Here is a 13,990-nt window from a genome sequence, read left to right as displayed (position 1 = left end):
TACTGTAAACTCACTGTATAACTTGTGGATGTCTACATAGGAATGACATAATACAAAGATGAAACAGTTGACATTGAATCAATAGATCTCCATACTCCAAGTGAGTAATCATCTAAAGTTACAATAGTAATTAGAACCAGAAACTACGTATACTTCACTTTTTTGTTTTTACTTTGCTTACACCAAGTACACCACTTACAGTAAATGTTAGTGGCTGTGAATTCAGAGTTTTAAAAAAAAACACAAAGAGGAAGGAACCTTTGTATATTGTCACGTCAGCCCAAGTCTACAGTATATGTACAGTATGTTTGAACTACTGGTCTCACTCTATATCCAACACTCCACTGTCAACTGCCATAACTTCAGCTAATTCTCATCCTTTACTCTGTAAGTAAAGCACTGTTGATTTTAACAAATGGTATAATGCTTGTTTGTATTGGATTCCATGAACACAGTATTTTCTATTTACTGTAATCTGTCACAAATGTCAGTTATCTTTCTAGCTAAAGACCAAAGGACCAGTCCAGACATGATGTTTGGAAATGGATGTGTGTTTGTGGCTTTGATCCTATCTGTCTCAGGTATGAATTTGTTTTCAAATTGTTGCAATTACAGTATGCTGTTTTCCATCACAATGAGTTACAATGAACAGGTTTGTGAATTTGGCTGTCATATGTGTTTCCTTTATGTTAGGAGTTAAAGGTGAAGCAGTTATTCAAATGCACAGTATAGTTGCAAACACTTCAAATATTTAATATAAGCAATTACTTGATGGTGATAGTGAAGTAGCAAGGTCATTTGAACAGTTGTACATGTGAAATGAATGGATGAGTCAGCAGGCATTTCAGAAAGAAAGCTACATTGTGCATTTATTATCTGAGAACACAAAACTAAACGAAACTAAACTAATCTAAACTTAACTTGAGCAAGTGTGACTCAACCCTCACTGCTATACAAGGAGCATATCAACCCAATTAGACACAGACGTTAAATGCTGCTCAGGAGAGCCACCCTGTGGCACTACTCTTAAGGATGATGATAAACCATACCTCAGTGCCACATCACCTTGTACTGTCTTCATGTATGCAGCCTTTGGCTGTGCTGTCATGTTTTGATGACCTGTGTGTATGACTTCCTTCCTGAAGAAAATGAACTGTCCTGAATGATGTTCTTATAATGTAATGTATTCTGTGTCAGGAATCCTGGGACAAACAACACACATGTGTGTTTTGAAGGGATCGACAGTAGATCTGCCATGCCCAGGTACACATCACACTCACACATCAAACACAAACTGTTATACTGGACTATTTAGAGAATGGTTAAATGTTGAACAGCTGTCTGGTGTTACATGTTATGTAGGGAATTCTCCAGATGGTCAGTCACCTCGAAGAATCGATGAAGTGAAAGAGAGTGATGCAAACATATACCAGTGCTCAGCAGATACATCAGCACTTAGTCTCAGTGTCACAGGTACAGTAGTAGTAACAGTATCATGATGGAATTCTATTAATTCAATAATCAAAATGGTAATTGTTATATATTTCTAAAGAACATTTATAAAATGTGAGTATATAGACCTACAGGTGAAGGTGATACTTGGTCCATTGAGAGAGAGACAGGGAGTGATTTTTAACTGCAGTACCAGCTGTCCTCTGACTGACAGCCACACCTACATGTGGTATAAGAATGGACAGTTCCTCTATGAGGACTCGTCTCCCTGGTACCAACTCCTTGATAACAGTGAGGAAGAAGCCATCTACTCCTGTGCTGTTAAAGGTCATGAAGCTCTCAAAGCCCCTAATGTTACAGTCAGTGAGTGGTGACATTTTCACTTTTATATACAATTAAGATAGATGTTTATTATTATAGTCTGAGATATCTAGCTAGTAGGCTAGCTAACTAAATCTTAAACTTTCATTTCAAATAAGTGATGCACAATGATGAAGTATTCGTACTAATGGTTTTTAAGACATTATGTGTGTCTCAGTCATTTCAGTGACTGCATGTCATTTATTTCTCCTAGATTCTGTCAATCCAAGCTGCTTTAGAATGACCTATGCTGATGGTTCCATCACATACTTCAGAGGTTAGACACATTATATTTGTTTAGTCCAGTTACTAGTTTTTTACACTGGAGGGTTTGCCTAAAGGGTGTCACTTTTCCATAAAGGCCGACACTAACATTATCATGTTAAACCACATATTAGATATTGATATATAATTATTAATTTACCTCTCATTTAGGGACAGCAAGCAATGAGCATTCTACCGAATCAAACCTCAATTTAATTAAATTGCTCAACTAAAATGAGTTGCTGTAATAATGCAGTGAACAGAGCCTCTGAGGACTTTGAAAAATATTTTCATTCTCATTTGTACAGGTGTGGGTTTCGTGTTAGATTTTGTGTTTCAGAGGAATGGATCGTTTTTAGGCACTTTAAATTGAGATTAATAAAGATGTAATTGCAGTGGGAGTTCTAATGTATTTCCTGCTATATCTAGCCATGCTGGGAGGTCTTTAGAGGAAATATGAAACATGGCTGCTAAAAGTTAAGCATGATGTCTTTTCTAAAAAATAATGTTTAACATTTGACAGAAACAGAATCCAATGTTATGTGTGTGGCCATCTTTTTGATCACTACATCACTAGTCACAGCAAAACTTTTCTGTTGTTCAACCAACATTACTGATGAACTACTACTGTATGTACTCATCATCTCAACAGATCTGCATGTTGAAGTCAAGACTGTCGCTAATAAAGTGCAACTGACCTGCAGTACCAGTTGTACTTTGACACACCCCATACCCACCTTCTACTGGAACAGTAATAGATATTATGTCAGTGGAATCACTAGTCAATTGCACACTGTTGATAGAACTTCTGATCAACACAATTATTTCTGTGATGTAAAAGACCAAAAGGATCTCCGCTCTCCTTCAGTGTGTGAGTATGAATCAGACCGTCTGTTTACTTGAAATAAATACTATATTCATGCATAATAGGTCAGGAGGTAAACATCGTGTTCTTTAGTTTCCTTGTGCATATTGTCTATATTTCAGGTGTTCAGGGTGAAAGCTGCTGGAGAGTGAATTATATGAAACAGAGAATCTGTGCTCTGATCGGCTCATCAGTGGACATTTCATGTAATTATTCATACCCCACTGGTCATGAGGTGATAGACACATACTGGTATACGACATGGAAACATGAAGAGAAACCCCAAAAACTGACTGAGGTCCCCAACTATGAACATCGTGTAGCGTTCTCTGGACAGACAAAGAACCATCACATCCTGACAATCAAAAACCTGACAGTGAATGACTCAGCTGAATACATATTCAGAATTCACACAAATCAGAGAGGAGGAAGATATGGTGCTTCTCCTGGAGTGACCTTATATGTGACAGGTACGTTATTGATCAAGTCTTTGTATCCACATTTTAGTCTTTAGTGATAAAACAATGAATTGATGACAAGCCCACCATAACAACAGATGACCATTGTGACTTTCAGACCTGAAACTGAAGATGATTCCTGCTGCTGATGCAACAGAGGGACAGAGAGTGACACTGGTGTGTAGCAGCAGCTGTCCTCTGACTGACAACCCCACCTACATGTGGTACCAGAACAGACAAGTTGTAACCCAGAAACAGAGCCAACAGAACTATGTGGTTCTAGACCCAGTCAGCAGTCAGAATGCAGGAGAATACTCCTGTGCTGTCAAAGGTCAAGAGGAGCTCAGAAGTCCTGAAGAAACTCTCACTGTCACATGTGAGTAGAGCTTTAAAATCTCACTGTTCACGTTGGAAACTTTTTGTAGTTTCCTGCAGTAGTAACAATCCTATAACATAAACAACACAGTATCAATACATAAATCAACATGACAGCTTGATCTCGTCAAAAATCATTTGAAATTTGATCCCGTAAAATAATGTTAGTCTCTGTACAATATTGTTTTATTTCATAATTATAATAAAAAGGATATAAAATATATTTCTGCAATAGTAAAAATGTTTCTCTCTATATATTTATTTGTAGCACAATCATCATCAGTTAAGAATGCAGCTATAGGAATCACTGTGGTCTGCCTCAGCCTGGTCTTTCTGGCCTGCCTGTGGAAAAGGTAAAACTAAATATTGAAATTAATTCTTCTTCATCCATCATAGTTTATTTTTTACTTTCTGTATCTACATTTCTATTTCTACATGTGGAGGCTTCTGTTTTTATTAATAGTAAATTAAATTAAATTTGAATTAAATTCTCTACTGATTCAATACAGGAAGAAGAAAACTCAGAACTCCAGCACTGACCCAGCACAGAGTGGACAGGTATTTACAGAATTAGAGGACCCCAAACTGCAGTGTGTGTTGTGTGTGAGAGAGATCTAAAGAAAAAGAATGAACCCTCCTTACCCCACCACACACACCTTATCTGTTCTGTCTCCCTGTCAGACCAAGTCAGATCATATGTATGACAACATCTCAGCTGTGTCCAGGACACTTGTCACTGCTCCACATGGAGAACCCACAGAACCACAGGATGAGCTTCACTACAGCAGCGTCCACCTCCCTCATTCTACCAACCATGAAGTGTCTCTCTACTCCACCACCCAACCACCTCAGACACAAGAAGATGTCCAGTATGAAGCCATCAACTTCAACACTTGCTCCAAGTGAGAAACACCTGTTTTTATTAGTGAATGAAACACAGCTTCTTCACAACTTGAGATATCACTTGGCTCATTAGAGGTGAAATTGTTGGCAAAAGTTTTTGAAGAACTGACCTAACATAAAAATCTTTGTGTAATGAATTGTTCTTTCTCCTGCAGGCCTCAAGTCCAGGCAGCTGCCGAAGACACCTCTGAGTTGTACAGCACAGTAAACATACCAAACAGAGTGTGAAAACATGAAAAAATAAAGATCACATCCTGTGTGTACAGAACAACTTTCCATGTGATGTATACAGCACCATCCTATTTCAGCACCTTTACATTACATCACACACTTATGTGACAGTTATCCAGAGACACCTGAATGAATGAGCAAATTGGGATTCCTTATAATTAACTCACAGAGAACCCTCCAGAGAAAGGTTAATATAGTTTAGAATTTTAGGTTTAATTTATTGTCATTTCGTTTTGACTTAGTAAGTTTTAATTTGTTTTTAATGTGGGTTTACTAGTTTAGTTAATTTATTTTTTTATTGTAATGGGGTTGTCAGTGGCAAGATTTTAAAACCTCAGAAAAAAATGACTTTTTGTTATCTATTATTACATTATTACTATTATTATTATTATTATTATTATTATTATTATTATTATTAGTAGTAGTAGTAGTATTGTTGTTGTTGTTTTTGTTGTTGTTGTTGTTGTTGTTGTTGTTGTTATTGTTGTTTTTGTTGTAATAAACATCATGTCAACTCCCTGTGGACATTTAGTATTTTCATTAAAATGGGTTTAAGTGGAACCAGTCCATTGTCAAGTCAAGTATTATGTACCACTCTAGAACCACCACCAGCACAACGACACATATCAGATATGAGCGGCATTTGGGCATAGATTCAGCCATTCATATGAGATCCTGTTTTCAAATGCTGCTGAGCAGTTTCACACTATTAAGCAACCACAGGTCACATGTTCGTCACTGACAACCTCAAACCACTCTACAGTCATTCTGGAAATTTGTTGCAACTTGCAACATTAAAAAAACACTGCAGCTTCATCTACTATACAACACCTGACGTTGCATAATTGTATAACTTGTGGATGTCTGAATGGCATCAATTACAGAAAAATGAAACCGTTAGTTGAATCAATATATATAATATATTCTTTTTTTTTTTACAAAAACGTTTACTGATGCAAAAACTTCATCCGTGTTGTTTCCTGGAGTCACTGGGTGTTTCGGGTCTTGCAACAGACACCCTCCTCCAGGCGACCCGACCGAGGCTGATCAGACCCCGGCCTGTGTCCAAGTGGCATGCTACTGCCCCCACTGTATCTTGGGGGCCAAGGGTGGCTGGTGAGATGTTAGCATCAGGTGTTGGCGACACTAAGAGGCTCTAGGCGCTGTGGGTTGCCTCCGGGCCTGGCTCTACTCCTCCTTCGTCTGACCAGAAGTGAGTAGTCTTCTGTGCGTTGCGTCGTCATTGCTGCTGGGCAAGAACATCTCATTCTGCCTTGATGGATTTTTAAACCCTCCTTGCAGGGTTTACTGCAGTCTGTAGCTTTTGGGTTCTTACTCACAGAAGAAGTTTGGGCTGCCAACTCTCTCCACCCCGGGTCGCCGTCTCTGTCTCTCCAGATGTCACCACACTCTTCGTGGTCGTCACCCAGTCTGTTCCTGGTTGTCACTGGTACTCCCAGTCCCAGAGTTTTCAGTCAACAAATACATCTACTGATGCACAAACTTGGACACATCATCAGTGTTGTTTCCTGGAGTCACTGGGTATTTCGGGTCTTGCAACAGACACCCTCCTACCCTCCTTTTAAATACTACAACTGAGCAATGATCTAAAGTTAGTAATTAAAGTAGTTAAAGTAATTCCAACCAGAAACTACTTCACTGTTAGTGTTAACACATGTCGAGTATCCCTACATTTGATCCAAAATTTGCTAGACATTACTTTGATATAAGTACATCACACTTGCAAAATTTGCGTTAAGTGAACTCTGAGTTTTAAAAATATAAAGAGGAAGGAAGTCTTTTCCATGTTGTAACAACCCAAAGCTATACGAGTGAACTACTGGTGTCACTCTATCTAACGCTCCTGTCTGTCATCTGGAATAACCTCAACAAGTCAGTTTACCAACCTTTACTCAGTAAGTAAAGAGCTGTGTATTTTAACAAATTGGTAAAGATGATGATTTATGGGTGGATTCCATGAACATAGTGTAGTGTTTTCTAATTAAGCTGTCATTAATGTTATTAGTTAACATTCTAGCTAGAAAAACAAAAGGACCGGTCCAGTCATGCTGTTCTCTGGAACTGGATGTGTGTTTGGGACTTTGATCCTATCTGTCTCAGGTATGAATTTCTTATCTTCTCCTGTTATCTTCAACATTTACTAACATCTTTTATCCTTGGGGTCAATTTTACCTCAGAAATTTAAACCCCCAGCATACAATTTCTCCTATCTGTCTGAGGTATACATTTGTAGTCAATTTGTTCATGAATAAGTTGTAAAATTGAATTAACTAATGGCAATTATACCACTGTCCATCACAATTAGTTTCCACCACGCAACGTCGTTTGTAAGGGATTAAGTGGTTTGTGAATTTGTCATATTTTTTCTGAAATCTTCTTGGCGATTACTTTTTCAATTAATCAAATAATCGAGAAGCAAGAATTTGTTTTATTTTTTATATACTGTAGGTAGCCCTATCAACAAATTGACATTGTTAAATATTTTGTATAAATCGATTGACCACATAAGCCCTATTTTATACTATACACAAATACAAAAAATATATTTTAATTAAATTATCATTTTAAATTATATAATATAATATGTATATCATATTGATAAAATCAATTAATTTGATTTACTGTTGCACCCTTAATTCATATGCAAAGTAATATTTAGTAGAAGTTACCTGGCTGCCAGTGAATGATAGTGAATTAGCAAGGTCACCAGTTTTGAGGATGAAATGGATGAATGACTCGGCAGACAGTTCAGAAAGTACAAGGTAACATACAGGTGCATTTATTATACATAATCTGAGGACAGTAAGCCGAACTAAAGGCCAGTTAACACAGACAGTAGGCGCAGGTGTGTGATACAACCAGTACTGCAAGACAAGAAGTCAATCAGCCCAAATTAGACATAGGTGTTAATGCTGCTCCAGAGTGCTACCCTGTGGCACTAGCTACTGTACACTTACAGATGATGACAAAGCATACCTCACTGTGTCATGTTATCTAAATGTCTTATCATTTGCTGTGCTGTCATGTGTTGATCACCTGTGCATAATGTACATGTCTCTATGACTGTCTTAATGTTCTTATAATGTAATGTATTCTGTGTCAGGAATTCTGGGACAAACGAAACACATGTGTGTTTTGAAGGGATCATCAGTAGATCTACCATGCTCAGGTACACATCACACATCAAACACAAACTGCTACAGTATAATGGACTATTTGAATATCTGATTCATTTTAAACAGCATGTCTGATGTTACATGTAGTGAATTCTCCAGACGGTCAGTCAACTCGAAGAATCGATGAAGTGAGAGCAAATCATGCAAATATATACCAGTGCACAGACTCCACTGACACCTCAAGCATTAGTCTACATGTTACAGGTACATTAGTAGTTCCATGACAGAAATGTATTCATTTAATAATAATCAAAATGGTAATTGTTATGTATGTATAAATGTGACCTGTAGATCTACAGGTGAAGGTGATACTTGGTCCATTGAGAGAGGGACAGGGAGTGATTTTGAACTGCAGTACCAGATGTCCTCTGACTGACAGCCACACCTACATGTGGTATAAGAATGGACAGTTCCTCTATGAGGACTCGTCTCCCTGGTATAAACTCCTTGATAACAGTGAGGAAGAAGTCATCTACTTCTGTGCTGTTAAAGGTCATGAAGCTCTCAAAGCCCCTAATGTTACAGTAGGTGAGTGGTGACATCTATTTACAATGAAGATACTGCACAGTAGCTGTTTATTATAGTTTGATATAGGTAGCTAAAAGCCAAACCAAAGCTAAACCAAACTAAATAAATCGTTCAATTTAATAAATCATGCTATTACTCTTTATGAAGTATACTGACTAATGGATTTTACACGTATCTACTTGTCTCAATCATTTCAGTAACTGCATGTCATTTATTTCTCCCAGATTCTCTCAATCCAAGCTGCTTTAGAATGACCTATGCTGGTGGGGAAATGTGTCCTAAATCATTGATGAATAACCCCTGTTCCATCACATACTTCAGAGGTTAGAGATATAATTGTTATTGTTATTAGTTATTTACAATGATATGTTTCTCTAAAGGCTGAGATGTACCTTATCATGTTACACCAAATATTACATATTGATACATTATCATTTAACAATGTACCTTTAGCCAGCATTCTATACTAAATCAATATTCAATTGCTCAACTCTTGATATAAAAGTGCAGTGAATAGAGCATCTGAGGATTTTTATTTAGTTTTTTAATAATAATATTATGTTTATTGGTTTTGATAATAACAACCCATTCAAATTATTACAAATAAACTATCTTTGCCCTTCCCAATGTTTTCAGTACAAAGTAAATGGATATAAAACAAAAATAATAATACAATTATTTATAATGAAAATAAAAATCCTCAGCTTTCCCTCTTACCCTATAATTTATTTTCTCTAAGACAAGACACATCCATAAACCACAGAATTTGAATTAATTGTTTGCATATCGTTCCATTTGAAAGCAAACATGTTTCACCTGTAATAGATCGAAATGTATTTATTTTCACTTATTTCCATTTACTGGAAAACCATCAGGGTAGAAGATTATTTACTGTAACAAAAGTTTGTTGTGGAAATATAAAACATGGCTGCTAAAAGTCAAGCTTTTCTAAAATCATGCTTAATGAGTATAACATTTGACAGAGACAGGCTTCAAGTGTAATGTGTGGCTATCTTTTTGATTGAGGAGTAGGCCTATTCGCTACAGTCACATTGCATCGGACATTTGCTGTTGTTCAGCCCAGCATTATTGATGATGACCTACTACAGCATTATGTATTTATCATCTTAACAGATCTGAATGTTAAAGTGAAGACTCTCACTAGTCGTACTGCGATACTGGCCTGTAGTACCAGTTGTACTGTGACAGACCCCAAACCCACCTTCCTGTGGTACAGGTATAGAGACTACAATGGAACAGGTCAGCAGCACAATGTTCCTAGATCTCTTGATGACAGTTATTACTGTGTTGTACAAGGCCAAGAGGATCTCCGCTCTCCTTCAGTGTGTGAGTATGAATCAAACTGTCTGTTTATTTAAAATAATTGCTATTTTCATGCTGCAGAATGGATTTATCAGTGCTCAAACATTATGTTCTTTAGTCCATACTTTCATTTTCCCGTCTATATTTCAGGTGTTGAGGGTACAAGTTGCTGGAGAGTGAATTATATGAAACAGAGAATCTGTGCTCTGATCGGCTCATCGGTGGACATTTCTTGTTATTATTCACACCCCACTGGTCATCAGCTGGTAGATGCATTCTGGTCTACGTCATCTGATCAAACTAATCCTAACAAACTGATGGAGGTCCCACACTATGTAGGTCGTGTGGAATTCTCTAACAAGCTGAACCATCACACCCTGACAATCAAAAACCTGACAGTGAATGACTCAGCTGAATATAAAATCAGAATTCACACAAATCAGGAAGGAGGAAAATATGGTGGTTATCCTGGAGTGACCTTATTTGTGACAGGTACGTTATTGATCAAGTCTTTGTATCCACATTTTATTATTTTATTCTGATAAAACAATGAATTGATGACAAGCCCACCATAACAACAGATGACCATTGTGACTTTCAGGCCTGAAGCTGAAGATGATTCCTACTGCTGATGCAACAGAGGGACAGAGAGTGACACTGGTGTGTAGCAGCAGCTGTCCTCTGACTGACAACCCCACCTACATGTGGTACCAGAACAGACAAGTTGTAACCCAGAAACAGAGCCAACAGAACTATGTGGTTCTAGACCCAGTCAGCAGTCAGCATGCAGGAGAATACTCCTGTGCTGTCAAAGGCCAAGAGGAGCTCAGAAGTCCTGAAGAAACTCTCACTGTCACATGTGAGTAGAGTTTCATATTTCACTGTTCGCATGTTGGAAGCCCTTTTTTACAAGTGAAATTTAGGTTCCACAATGTATACATTTTATCTTTGGAGAATACTGTATGTGTGGTTTACCACAGTAATAACAATTAGATTTGGGTCATTTTATGTTTCATCAATATGACATCTCTCTCTCCAAAAAACATTTCACAGTTAATCCTTCAAAATTATTTTTGTATGCAGGCACACAAAAACTATGATCATGCTCTATTCGTGATGTGTTTTAACAATACAAAATAACTATGTTTCTATATTCTGTTACACAATCACCAGCGGTTAAGAATGCAGCAATAGTAATTACTGTAGTCTGCCTCAGCCTGGTTTTTCTGTTACTGGCCTGCCTGTGGATCAGGTAAAAAAGACCATTCCTTCCCATCATAGTTTGTTTTCTAATTCCTGAATCTACATTTCTGCTTTTCTATTACTACAAGCGGTGACTTCAATTATTATTGTTTTTTTGGTTCAATGTAGGAAGAAGAAAACTCATAACTCCAGCACTGACCAAGCACAAAGCAGACAGGTATTTACAGAATTAGAGGACCCAAGACTGGTGTGTATGTGCGTTTGTGTGTGTGCGTGTGCACGTGTGCGTGTGCGTGTGCGTGTGTGTATGTGTATGTGTATGTGTGTGTGTGTGTGTGTGTGTGTGTGTGTGTGTGTGTGTGTGTGTGTGTGTGTGTGTGTGTGTGTGTGTGTGTGTGTGTGTGTGTGTGTGAGAGAGAGAGAGAGAGAGAGGGATCTAAAGAAAAATAATTGATCCACCATAACCCACCACACACACCTTGTCTGTTCTGTCTCCCATCAGACCAAGTCTGATCCTATGTATGACAGAGCTGTGTCCAAGACACTTGTCACTGCTCCACATGGAGAATCCACAGAACCACAGGATGAGCTTCACTACAGCAGCGTCCACTTCCCTCGTTCTACAAACCATGAAGTGTCTCTCTACTCCAACACCCAACCACCTCAGAGACAAGAAGATGTCCAGTATGCAGCCGTCAACTTCAAAACTTCCTCCAAGTGAGAATCACCGGTGAAGTGAATGAACATTTGTGGGTATCCCACCTACTTGGAACGAGTGTTGAATTGTACCACTATGTACACATCATGACTGCCTACCAAAATGCATTTTTTTGTTTTTGTCTTATGTCTTATGTTATGTTTCAGGGTATTAGATCTATGTTGTGTCAAATCGGTTTTTTTAAATGTACAAAAACAATACATAAATCATACAAAAAAAACTAGTAAATGAAGAGCAGCTTCATTGATCAACTCAAGGAAGAAGTTTGGCTAATTTTTAAGAATTGACAATGTGATAAAATGTGATAAAAATGTACTTGATTATTCGGCCAGATGAAGTTGTCCCTTAAGTCCAGTATTCACTCCTTTTTTTCTGTTCTACTTATTCTATTATTACTATTACTATTTTATTAAAAACTACTATGAAGTCCTTTGGTAAAGATTATTCTTTTTCTTTAACTTACACACTTTAGCAGACAATTGTTAACTTAACTCCATGAGAATTCTTTCTACTGTATATGGTACTGTGAAAAGGCCTTGGGGTCATCGAAATCAGTAGGTTTCATCCTGCGGGGATCATAAATGAGCTCAGCAAATTCCATATCAATCAAGCCAGTAGCCTTGGAGATGTTGTTTGGGACCAAAATGCTGGACAGAATAACCAACCGCCATTGACAACTTAGGGTCCCAACAATCTAGTGTGGTTAACCACTTAAGCCCTATATACTAATAGTGAAGGAATCGTGACGGGTTGTGAGCTTGTATATCGGCAATTTTCGTTTGTTTTTTTACTTTTGAAAATGTTCACCGATGACATGCCCAAAGTAGGGACGCCAAGTTGAAAGTGCATTTTAATTTTTGTTCTATGTATCTTACAATGTGTAACACTCACAAAGAGACATAAGCAGCAACCAAACCCATTTCACTATTCCATGCCTTCCTTGATTACACGCCACGGTGTGTGCCTCGTTTTAAGCCAATGGTTATGGAGTTAGGGAAGAAAACTGGTGCAGGGGGAATCATCCTATAACCAGCTGATATACAGTAGGTCATGTAATGCAAGGCCACTGGGACAAACGGACAAAAAAACACTCAGTTCAATATTCAAATACTTTACTTATATAATTAGTACTATACAGTATACACCTCATAATATCAAGTACAAGATGTAACACATAACTCCAAGTTATATAGTGCAGATAGAAGTTTGTATTCATTCCTCTTTACTTCAAGTAAGCTGTTCATTCAAGTCCAGTTGAAACAGTTGTCTTTCACGTATTAAAACAAAAGAAAGTACAGAAGACAGAAAAGACCAAAGACCATAACAGTGTACCATGTGTCAGTGTATCACCAACTATGATCTTATAGAAAAATCTGTATACATTACCAATAAAGGCATGAAAATGGGTAGATAAGGGTGGTTATAATATGAAATCAAGCCCACTGATAAAAAAAAGGCAGATGTGGTTATTTGACATTTAGCTTTGTCAAGCTAAGCTACGGTAGTACAGTTACCACGGTATATAGTATTTGTAGGACCCTGAGGTCCATCTGAACAAGAACAAGATGCAGTCTTCCCTCTTTCAGTTTCCTTCTCTTCTGTCATATTGTCATATTATGACGTCATATTGATTATGTCAGTACTTCGGAGGCCAGTCTGGAGCCATGTAAAACTGTGGGGACAGGAGACATATAAACGTTCTATGCCACATTGTAAAAAAGTGTAACTTCTTTAGGTTGGGAAAATAACAAGGAACCAGACAGAGAAAATAATATGGAGACTACTTTCACAGCCAATCGAAATTGAGCTTTCACACATACTTCTCCCCTGCATGAGTCACTTTTGCCAAAGCACTCCCCCAGGGCTGTGCTAGATCCACTGGCATTTCCCTCTACACCAAATCTCTTTCCCCAAAACAAAGCTTGTAGGTCTGCTATTTTTGCCGAATGTTCGCCCCCAGAATAGGGACGCAAGGTCTCCCTTGAAGGAGCAGGTACTTAGGAGCCACACTGTTTGATCCACAGAAGATTTGTCAAATTAAATAGAATAATCGGTGTAGTGATGTATGGTGTATTTACAATGTTTACAATAACATAAAATGTGAAATGTGGTG

At 37.8% G+C, this 13,990-nt stretch overlaps 2 protein-coding genes across 6 annotated transcripts; both read left to right on the top strand.

The window, feature by feature from the left end:
• Positions 1 to 340: 340 nt before the first annotated feature.
• LOC308078611 (uncharacterized protein) lies at positions 341 to 5,469 on the top strand. Of its 3 annotated transcripts, none has more exons than XM_080419854.1 (13): positions 341 to 387; positions 504 to 581; positions 1,198 to 1,263; positions 1,363 to 1,473; positions 1,579 to 1,815; positions 2,027 to 2,089; positions 2,729 to 2,947; positions 3,064 to 3,411; positions 3,518 to 3,775; positions 4,043 to 4,127; positions 4,284 to 4,332; positions 4,456 to 4,676; positions 4,833 to 5,469. In XM_080419854.1, the coding sequence occupies exons 2-13, from the start codon at positions 530 to 532 to the stop codon at positions 4,903 to 4,905; spliced, it is 1,782 nt and encodes a 593-aa protein (XP_080275980.1). In that variant the 5' UTR covers positions 341 to 387; positions 504 to 529; the 3' UTR covers positions 4,906 to 5,469. The 3 variants fall into 3 exon arrangements, with proteins under 3 accessions (XP_080275980.1, XP_080275981.1, XP_080275979.1); XM_080419855.1 differs by having other exon boundaries at positions 492 to 581; positions 1,375 to 1,473; XM_080419853.1 differs by having other exon boundaries at positions 492 to 581.
• Positions 5,470 to 6,411: 942 nt separating this feature from the next.
• On the top strand, positions 6,412 to 12,303 carry LOC308078630 (uncharacterized protein). 3 transcript variants are annotated; one of them, XM_080419879.1, is made up of 12 exons: positions 6,412 to 6,824; positions 6,935 to 7,029; positions 8,033 to 8,098; positions 8,193 to 8,309; positions 8,397 to 8,633; positions 8,858 to 8,956; positions 9,768 to 9,980; positions 10,107 to 10,448; positions 10,558 to 10,815; positions 11,130 to 11,208; positions 11,328 to 11,376; positions 11,662 to 12,303. In XM_080419879.1, the coding sequence occupies exons 2-12, from the start codon at positions 6,975 to 6,977 to the stop codon at positions 11,878 to 11,880; spliced, it is 1,734 nt and encodes a 577-aa protein (XP_080276005.1). In that variant the 5' UTR covers positions 6,412 to 6,824; positions 6,935 to 6,974; the 3' UTR covers positions 11,881 to 12,303. The 3 variants fall into 3 exon arrangements, with proteins under 3 accessions (XP_080276005.1, XP_080276003.1, XP_080276004.1); XM_080419877.1 differs by having other exon boundaries at positions 6,787 to 6,824; positions 6,947 to 7,029; XM_080419878.1 differs by having other exon boundaries at positions 6,792 to 6,824; positions 6,951 to 7,029.
• The last annotated feature ends 1,687 nt before the right edge of the window (positions 12,304 to 13,990 follow it).

This window comes from Gymnoscopelus braueri (assembly GCF_963280865.1).
Source record: "Gymnoscopelus braueri genome assembly, chromosome: 2".
Classification (NCBI taxonomy): Eukaryota; Metazoa; Chordata; class Actinopteri; order Myctophiformes; family Myctophidae; genus Gymnoscopelus; species Gymnoscopelus braueri.
The sequence above is the reverse complement of the archived record's forward strand: the minus strand, read 5'-3'. Positions and strand labels throughout refer to the sequence as shown.

Coding starts and splice junctions, on each gene's coding strand:
- LOC308078630 (XM_080419879.1), top strand. CDS start 6,975: ATGCTGTTCTCTGGAACTGGATGTGTGTTTGGGACTTTGATCCTATCT. Junction 8,634..8,857: donor AGCCCCTAATGTTACAGTAG/GTGAGTGGTGAC, acceptor TATTTCTCCCAG/ATTCTCTCAATCCAAGCTGC. Junction 11,377..11,661: donor ACCAAGCACAAAGCAGACAG/GTATTTACAGAA, acceptor GTCTCCCATCAG/ACCAAGTCTGATCCTATGTA.
- LOC308078611 (XM_080419854.1), top strand. CDS start 530: ATGATGTTTGGAAATGGATGTGTGTTTGTGGCTTTGATCCTATCTGTC. Junction 3,412..3,517: donor AGTGACCTTATATGTGACAG/GTACGTTATTGA, acceptor TGTGACTTTCAG/ACCTGAAACTGAAGATGATT. Junction 4,677..4,832: donor AACTTCAACACTTGCTCCAA/GTGAGAAACACC, acceptor TTTCTCCTGCAG/GCCTCAAGTCCAGGCAGCTG.